This window comes from Astatotilapia calliptera, chromosome 7 (assembly GCF_900246225.1).
Source record: "Astatotilapia calliptera chromosome 7, fAstCal1.2, whole genome shotgun sequence".
NCBI classification, from domain to species: domain Eukaryota; kingdom Metazoa; phylum Chordata; class Actinopteri; order Cichliformes; family Cichlidae; genus Astatotilapia; species Astatotilapia calliptera.
The window spans coordinates 47,982,689-47,992,154 of NC_039308.1; the positions used below are offsets into that span (position 1 = coordinate 47,982,689).

Here is a 9,466-nt window from a genome sequence, read left to right on the forward strand (position 1 = left end):
AGATTAGGCTTAAAACTTTCCTTTTTGCTAAAGCATATAGTTAGGGCTGGACCAGGTGACCCTGAATCCTCCCTTAGTTATGCTGCAATAGACGTAGGCTGCCGGGGGATTCCCATGATGCATTGAGTTTTTCCTTTCCAGTCACCTTTCTCACTCACTATGTATTACAGTTTTTTACAGTCGCTAACAAGCGCCTACCCATACTTCAGATACTTTTTCTAAACTCTTAACACAGACCCACACCTACAAAACACAATTGGCCAAATGGATAATATCCTTCCCAAAAATACACTTTGTTAAATATATACTAACTCCTCATTTCAAAATTAGAACACATCTTTCTCTGCACACACTAACTGTACAAAAACACTATAAATCTGACTCAAAATGAAATTAGTCTGTCAAAGAATAACACTTGTTTTCACTTCACAAGGTACATGCAGTCAATCAAAGTACACCAGGTTTCAAAATACTGGCTATTATTGACATTACAAAAACTGCATAGACTTTTATGTTTCAGTTTCACAGGTATTTGCATGCGAAACATGCAATCCACCATATTGACACCAGAAATGTCTTGGTTGGTAACTGTATGTCCACATGTACAGTAATGTTCACATTCAAAAGCATTCCAGTAAAAAGCAAACAAGTTTTTGTTTCTTTACTGTTTACCACAGGAGGTACAGTAGAAACACGGTATGATAGGACAGAGAAAGTTTTACAGTATTGCTTACAGTGAACAAAATATCCATGAAACACACAAGAGCATTCTGAACAAAAAAACAACAGCAAAAAGCCAAGATAAAAAGGGGGGGAGGGGGGCTAAAAAAAGGCAAAAAAGTTGCATCTAATCTCTGCGATCTTCAGGGTTAGGCCACATGTTTTCATCAACATCACATCTGATGTCAGCCAAGTCGATGCACCTGGGATAAAACCGCCTGGTATGTCGGATCCACCCTTGGCAATCGTCAACTGTGATGTCCCTGGAGCCAGCATCCATGGCTTCAAGGAGGGACATCTGGTCATGTGGCTGATGGTCATAAACCTTCCACCGCCATGCAGAAAAGAACTCCTCTATGGGGTTGAGGAAAGGTGAATAGGGTGGAAGGAAGAGACTCACCAGTCTTGGGTGGACTTCAAACCATGTTGTTATTGCTTGCGAGTGATGGAAAGCCACATTGTCCCAGGTAATTACAAAGGTCCTCATGTTTTCACCCTCCTGACCCTGCTCTGGAACCAGGCGCTGGTGGAGATCATTGAGAAAGGCAAGCAAGCGCTCTGTATTATAGGGTCCAACCTGACATTTGTGAAGGAGTAATCCTGCATTTGCAATTGCTGCACACATGGTAATGTTTGCCCCTCTCTGTCCTGGCACATCAACTGTGGCCCTTTTTCCAATTACATTCCGTCCACGTCGACGCCTTTTGGCCAGATTGAATCCTGCCTCATTGATGTATATGAATTCATGAGGGGCCTGGTTGGCCTCCAATTCCATAACTCTCTGAAACAAAGTTTATGTAAGTCATGTTAGTACTGTATACCATACTGTACTGTAACCTAGTATTGTGTAGGTTACCTACTTGCAAAGTGCAAAGCTTATAGAACTGGACATTGGATTGAATATACACTGTACCTGGACATATTGTCGTCGTAGCTCCTTGACCTTCTCACTGTTCCTCTCAAAGGGAACAGTGTAGAGCTGCTTCATCCGCACTCTATGTTTGGACAATGTCCGCGAAATGGTTGTGAGGCTGATTCTATCGATATTGTCGAATATCTCATGGTCCGCCACAATTCTGGTTTGTATTTCACGCAGTTTTATTGCATTATTTGCAGTAACCATTTCCACAATGGCAAGCTCCTGATCATTACTGAGGAGCTTTCCTCTTCCCCCAGAGGGTGGAAGACGTTGCATTCTTTAGAAAGACAGACAATTCAACATATGCATTACTGTATGACCATATTGACATGTCAAGTGAGAATAGGAACAATCCATGTAAAATGCAATACTTACCTGTTGGTTTGTTGAAAGGTGCGTATAATGGAGGCAACCGTTGACCGCCTCAAATTGGGCTGCACTCTTTCACCAGCCTCTCTTAGTGAAAGACCATGGTTGATTACATGGTCAATGATAGTGGCACGGATTTCATCACTGACTACTGTTCTTGCAGCCCTTGGAATGCCACCACCACGCATTCTTACACCTATACCTTGCCCTCTCCTTGGGCCTGCTCTTCTCTCTGGGCCCCTTGCTCTTACTCCTCCTCGACCAGACATTACAGTGTTTGTCTTTTTTTTGTTTCCAAAAACATCACTCCTCAAGGTCTTGCCTTATGAACCCCACTGAGTCTAAGCCAGAATGGAAGAAGGTGTGGTTGGCCCAATTTACCCAACATAAATCAGCTGTGTGTCAATTATTCAATTGTTTGTTTGTTTACAGCTGAGATATATTTTTGATATTGATATTGTTTTTGTACTGATATCATTGCAGGGGCAGAGGTTTTTATACTGTATCTACGGTTTGGAATATTGTTTTTGCTATTGTGGGATGTTGTGTGTTAACATTCGTAGATACTACAAGAACAGTCCATAGTTTTGTTGGGAGGTATAACTTGTCTGTTAAGAAAATGTAAGCATTGTGGAAATGTGTTCACTGACTGCATATTGGGTGAACACGACATGAAATGTGTGAATGGTATGGCCACAACAGACCGATCCTGTGCTAATTGTGTTTAGAGTTTTGCAAATGTGACAACTGTTTGGACAAACGCTTGTTAGCGACTGTAAAAAACTGTAATAGACCTCTCTGCATTGAATCATATCTGTTATTAACCCCTGTCTCTCTTCCACAGCATGTCTTTTATCCTGTCTTCCTTCTCTCACCCCAACCGGTCGCAGCAGATGGCCGCCCCTCCCTGAGCCTGGTTCTGCTGGAGGTTTCTTCCTGTTAAAAGGGAGTTTTTCCTTCCCACTGTCGTCAAAGTGCTTGCTCATAGGGGGTCATATGATTGTTGGGTTTTTCTCTGTATCTATGAAGCGCCTTGAGGCGACTTTTGTTGTGATTTGGCGCTATATAAATAAAATTGAATTGAATCGAATCATCAACACACATCACAAATGCGGCAGGGCATCGGGTCCTTATGTCGGCACTTTACAATCAGTTTGGTTTTGGAACGTAAACGCTGCATCTCCTCTCAGCGTCCGCCTCTCTTTGCCATTCCCGAACAGAGATGCGCAATTTCTCCTTGACTTCAGCTGAATTGTCAAAGCTGTTATGATGACGTGTAATTTAACTCTATTATGATAGTTATAAGAATCAAATTATGAGAAATAAGGGGGGGAAAGCATCTTTGGGGAAAAAATAATTATTTTAGTTAGAGCTGGGCGATAGAACGATAACGATATGTATCGCGATATAACTTTTACTCGATAGAGAAATTAAGCTATCGCGATAGACCTCGCCGCTCTTGTCCTCTTAAAAAAATAAAATAAAATAAAAAATCAGCCAATCCAAATTAAGTAGCGCAGAGCCGAACCAATCACAGCCGCAGCGTCACGTCGCGTGACTTGTAACGTACGGCACAAGTGCCAAGCCGCACGTGTGTTTGTTTGGGAAGCAGCCAGCGGGTAATGGAGGAAATGAGTGTGCCGACTAGAAAAATCAACCGAGCGTGACCGAAAAGAAAACAGATAATGGTTCCAACGCCGGAGAGATTGTCGAACGGAAGAGCCATAGAAGTTCCGTAGTGTGAAGGTATTTCGGCTATTTCAAGTCTGACAAAAAACAGAGTAGCGTGCACTGTAAATTGTGCCGAAAGCAAGTCTGGAAATACAATAAACTGGTGCATGCGTCACACTGTGCGCCACGTTATTGTTTCGGTGAAATGAATTTCTACAATACTGTTAATTCTACTCTCTGCAGTGTTTAAATGCTTACATATACACACAGTTACTGTCCCTCCACACATACGACTCTGTTCTGCTTCTATGCCCCAGCTTTGTTTACTTTTTCCCACCGAGGCTTCTAGACTTCTGATTGGCCAACATTTCTGCACGGTTAGGATTCTAGCGCCACCTGCTGCTTTGGCATGTTCATAGCAGCGTTTTCCTTCATTTCTGCCTTTATGTGTGGACGGGATTATTTTTTAAAACGAAAACGGAAAATCTCCGTTTTCAAAAATACCCGTGTACGTGTGGACGTAGCCTCAGTCTCTGACTGGAAGCGCTAATTCGTCATTCGGCTTTTGTCAGACTAAAGTAACTGTTAAAACTGTTTGAAAAGCTCAGCTATACAACAAGGAGAGATTGAGAATTTCCTTTTAGCTTATTTGATATTGACAAAAGTTAGTCAGTTTTGTCTGTTCTTCTGTAAAACAAACTAAGATTTATTTTTAGAATTAATATTTTGTTTCTAAGTGGAATTGACAATTTAGTCTGTTTCGTTTGTTCTATTTTGAAACTTAAACGCTTTAGCGGCTGCCTTTTGTGTAGTTTGCAATATTTGCCTTTATTTATCTGAAAAAGTCTCATGTTCCTTAAGTACATCTACCCTGTTGAACTTATTATGGGAAATAAATATTTAAATAAAAACAAGCTGCTGATTATTTCACATTTTACTTGTGAGCAACAGCACATTTAAATCTTACAAATATAGTTATTTGGCTTATATCGTGATAGATATCGTTATCGCCTGAAATGAAAAAAAAAACAACATATCATGATATGAAAAAATCTTATATCGCCCAGGTCTAGTTGCAGACTGCCGGGGCTGACCGTGTGTACTTATTTTCAGACAAATACCATTGTTAAAGGGACAGAGAAGAGATCTTAACAACTTAAAGGAACCTCCCACGAGATGGACTGGGAAAGAGAAGGAGGGCTGATGGGATGGAAAACAGGGGATCACCACAGTGTGCTATTGAGAAGAATGAATGAATAAATTGGAAGCGATGGCATTCCTGGCGATCTTCAAGGCAATGAGACATTATTGATTTCGAAGGAGAAAACGCATTCTTAATGTGTCCAGGGATCCAGGCCTTCTTTTTCATTCTGCTTGTTGTCCTTGCTCTTTTTCTACAGCTTTGTATTCCCAAAAAAAAAATGTCTGAGGAGTGAAAGCAAGATGTAAAATCCTAATGTAGCTCATGACGTGTCAGTCTAGCTGCTGGAACACTGAGCACTCGTCTCAATTGACAGTGAAGGTACTGTATACTGCACCACAGCCATCTGTTCCCTTTTGATACAATGCAGTGAATCAGCACTTGAGTTTTTTGAATGGGTGCATCCTAAAAGCCTTTTATCTGCAAGGATGGAGGCAGGGAATGGCTGTGAAGACGGTAATTTGTGTTGATATTAAGAGGAAGGGAACAATAAATTGTGCTATTGCTACTGCACCTACTTTCTTAAAAAATATTGTGAGGCAAACAAGCTTTTTGTTTTGATTTTTAACTCTCAACAACATGATGGTCCATTGGTATATGGTTATCACCCACCCACTTTTTTCTGCTTACCCTTATCAGGGTTGCAGGGGGGCTGAAGCCAATCCCAACTGTCATAGGAGAAAGAAAGAGTACACCCTGGAGAGGTTTCCAGTCTATCGCATGGCTAACACAGGGAGACAGGCAACCATTCGCACTCACATTAACACCTGTGGCCAATTCACCTCTTTGGACTGTGGGAGGAAGCCAGAGTACCCGGAGAGAACCAACACAAACACGGGGAACACATGCAAACTTCACACAGAAAGGCCCTGGCCAGATGTTGGAGTCAAACTAAGGACCTTCTTGCTGTGAGGCAACAGTGCTAACCATGCCACTGTGCTGCCCCCCACCGGTATATGCTTACCTCCAGCAAAATAGTATTTTTAGTATTTTTTTCAACAAAATGCTTCTTGTGAATAAATGAATGAATGAATGAATGAATATATGATTCTGACATTATCTGCCACAGTGTGTACATTTTACCATTTTATGACGCCCTGCCTTGGGTCTGAGTGTTAGCTGTACTTTTCCTTCTGGGCGCCGCTCCAGGGTAAAAGATTCTAATGTGAGGTGGTAAGCCATAGATTAAAGATCATATCAAACCCAGCAAATAGACAAAGTGTCTCAAGTATGATGGCACAGTCAGGAAACGCAGACAAAGTTTGAGGTGATATGGAGTACAGCCTTGTATTTATCATATAGCGCAACAATAGCCAGTGTATAGCAATCAAGGAGATGGTGTGCTGTGCGGGATGGACTCAGAAAATGTTTACGTTCAAGGACACAGAGTTATGTAGGCGTGTAAAGCCTCTGTTTGAGGCTGTAATATTGTCCCGTTTTTCTGCCTCACACTTTTTATATGTAAAGATACAAAAGAAGAATGGGGTCTTTGTTGCGGGACCTTTAAGCCGACTGCGGAGATATGGACATTTGTGTAAGTGGAAGAGCTGGCATCTCAGACTGCCATTGCTGTTGTGTAAGGTGTTATGCCCCCTATATTCCACATCATATGAAAAATCGCCCACTGGAGAGGAATTACACTGGCTTGGTGTGGGTTAGTCTGGACAAGCTAAGGCCTCATGAAGAGCTCATCTGAATGCCGTTATGCCAAAACCTCTGTATAAAAAGGGATTAAGTAAGTTTATGGTGTATCAAAACATCATTTAGTACACAGTGGTGAGTGGAGTCTGTATAAGGGGCTTTGAAGTAATATTAGAACAGTATGTACCTAAAAGGCAGGGAAATGTTTAGTACTTCAAGCTATATTAGATTTGGAGACAATGCTCTAAAGAAAATCCAGAATCGTTAGCTACATGGTACGGTATTGCTGTTGGACAGTCTGATGTGTTTAATGTTTTGTTTTCTAAAGGAAGCTGATTTTATGATGTTGACTGAGGTCTTTATGTCAGTCAAGGTGGCCCACTTGGAACTGGCACATAGGGGAAACTTGACATTGGTAGTAGAGATGGACCGATCCGATATTACGTATCGGTCCGATACTGACCTAAATTACTGGATCGGATATCGGAGAAAAATAAAAAATGTAATCCGATCCATTAAATATCACGAAAGCACCTCACAAAACTTGCAACACGCGGTAACTCACCTCAGAACGTTAGCACGTCGGAGCAGTAGGCATCACGTGATAGAGCGGCTGTGGCATGCGGGACCTGTAGGTGGTCTGGATAGCATGTGGAGCTTCGCTAGCAACCCGGCATTTCATCTCCGACAAAGTTATCCCGAGAGAAGTAAAGCAAGTGTGTAAGTCCATCTCTGAATGTTTGTAAAGCATTCCTGCGTTAAGCTTAACAAGCGATATATGGAGCGAGTGCCTCTTCTTGCTGCTACTTCAATCGTGAAACTGCTTAACGATCAGCTGATCGGCTTTTCTGTCGCGAGTCCGTGTCTCTAGTTTGCTTTTGGCCCACTTTGCACCAGAAAGAGGAAACCAGCGGCTGAACAACAGCAGCACGTTTAAGCTTGATAAGCTGTTGTTAGAATGTATTTAATATTACTTTCTACTCCAGGATCTTTTTCTACGTAGCTGACGCTGGTAACTGTGCAGGGGCGGATCTAGCAAAGTTTAGCCAGGGGGGCCGATAGGGCATTAACAGGGAAAAGGGGGCACAAAGACATACTTTTCTTTCTTATTCTCATTTAAAATGTCGAGCTTTTAATAAATAATTATCTGACACCCAAAGTTTTAATTTGATGTAAAAGGAATAGCAGTCAATTACTGTATATAGTGACTATTAAGTCTAATATATATACCCTAGTAAGCTATAGTACTTTTTCCTTTGGGAAGGTACCATCTGTGCAGTCTGCAATTTTGTTGAAGAAAGATGTTGAATCTATTTAATATTTCTTGAAAAATAATTGATTTCTGTGCATTTTTTTTCACACTGCATCAAATTAAGGTTGATTACGTCGATTAAGCATCATGAGGTGGAGCGTGAGGGGTGGTTCCCTATTTTTTATTTATTTATTTTTGTTGTTGCTGGGAGTTGGAACCCTATTAGTTAGGTTGCTTAATATTTATGCTAAGTACTCTTTAAAATACCAGAATAGGGAGGATGGTGTAGGTTTAAGTTTATTAGATTGATCAGTATTGCTGAACTATGAAATTTTTTTTTTGCATACAGGTATAACAGAATAGCTTTAGTGTAGTTGTTGTTTTAAACTTGAGTATGAACTTGCAGACTTGCAAAATGCAGCAAGATATTTTAAAAAACACTTTTGTTGATTAAAAAAACACTATATCGGATTCATATCGGTATCGGCAGATATCCAAATTTATGATATCGGTATCGGTATCGGACATAAAAAAGTGGTATCGTGCCATCTCTAATTGGTAGTGGCACTTGGACTCAAACAAAGAGCACTTGATGAGTACTTAGCCTAGAGGGGCACTTGGGCCACTTTGATTCCCATCTGATGTGACATAAATAGATAAAAAAAAAAAAATCAGCCAATCCAAATTAAGTAGCGCAGAGCCGAACCAATCACAGCCGCAGCGTCACGTCGCGTGACTTGTAACGTACGGCACAAGTGCCAAGCCGCACGTGTGTTTGTTTGGGAAGCAGCCAGCGGGTAATGGAGGAAATGAGTGTGCCGACTAGAAAAATCAACCGAGCGTGACCGAAGAGAAAACAGATGATGGTTCCAATGCCGGAGAGATTGTCAAACGGAAGAGCCATAGAAGTTCCGTAGTGTGAAGGTATTTCGGCTATTTCAAGTCTGACAAAAAACAGAGTAGCGTGCACTGTAAATTGTGCCGAAAGCAAGTCTGGAAATACAATAAACCGGTGCATGCGTCACACTGTGCGCCACGTTATTGTTTCGGTGAAATGAATTTCTACAATACTGTTAATTCTACTCTCTGCAGTGTTTAAATGCTTACATATACACACAGTTACTGTCCCTCCACACATACGACTCTGTTCTGCTTCTATGCCCCAGCTTTGTTTACTTTTTCCCACCGAGGCTTCTAGACTTCTGATTGGCCAATATTTCTGCACGGTTAGGAATCTAGCGCCACCTGCTGCTTTGGCATGTTCATAGCAGCGTTTTCCTTCATTTCTCCCTTTATGTGTGGACGGGATTATTTTTTAAAACGAAAACGGAAAATTTCCGTTTTCAAAAATACCCGTGTACGTGTGGATGTAGCCTCAGTCTCTGACTGGAAGCGCTAATTCGTCATTCGGCTTTTGTCAGACTAAAGTAACTGTTAAAACTGTTTGAAAAGCTCAGCTATACAACAAGGAGAGATTGAGAATTTCCTTTTAGTTCTCAGTTTATTTGATATTGACAAAAGTTAGTCAGTTTTGTCTGTTCTTCTGTAAAACAAACTAAGATTTATTTTTAGAATTAATATTTTGTTTCTAAGTGGAATTGACAATTTAGTCTGTTTTGTTTGTTCTATTTTGAAACTTAAACGCTTTAGCGGCTGCCTTTTGTGTAGTTTGCAATATTTGCCTTTATTTATC

The 9,466-nt window shown here is 41.1% G+C and overlaps 1 protein-coding gene across 1 annotated transcript; it reads right to left on the reverse strand.

Annotated features, from left to right (window-relative positions):
- Positions 1 to 805: 805 nt before the first annotated feature.
- LOC113024944 (uncharacterized) lies at positions 806 to 2,196 on the reverse strand. The gene is made up of 3 exons (XM_026172246.1): positions 2,015 to 2,196; positions 1,634 to 1,715; positions 806 to 1,501 (listed from the first exon to the last, which is right to left on the reverse strand). The coding sequence occupies exons 1-3, from the start codon at positions 2,194 to 2,196 to the stop codon at positions 848 to 850; spliced, it is 918 nt and encodes a 305-aa protein (XP_026028031.1). The 3' UTR covers positions 806 to 847.
- Positions 2,197 to 9,466: the final 7,270 nt, after the last annotated feature.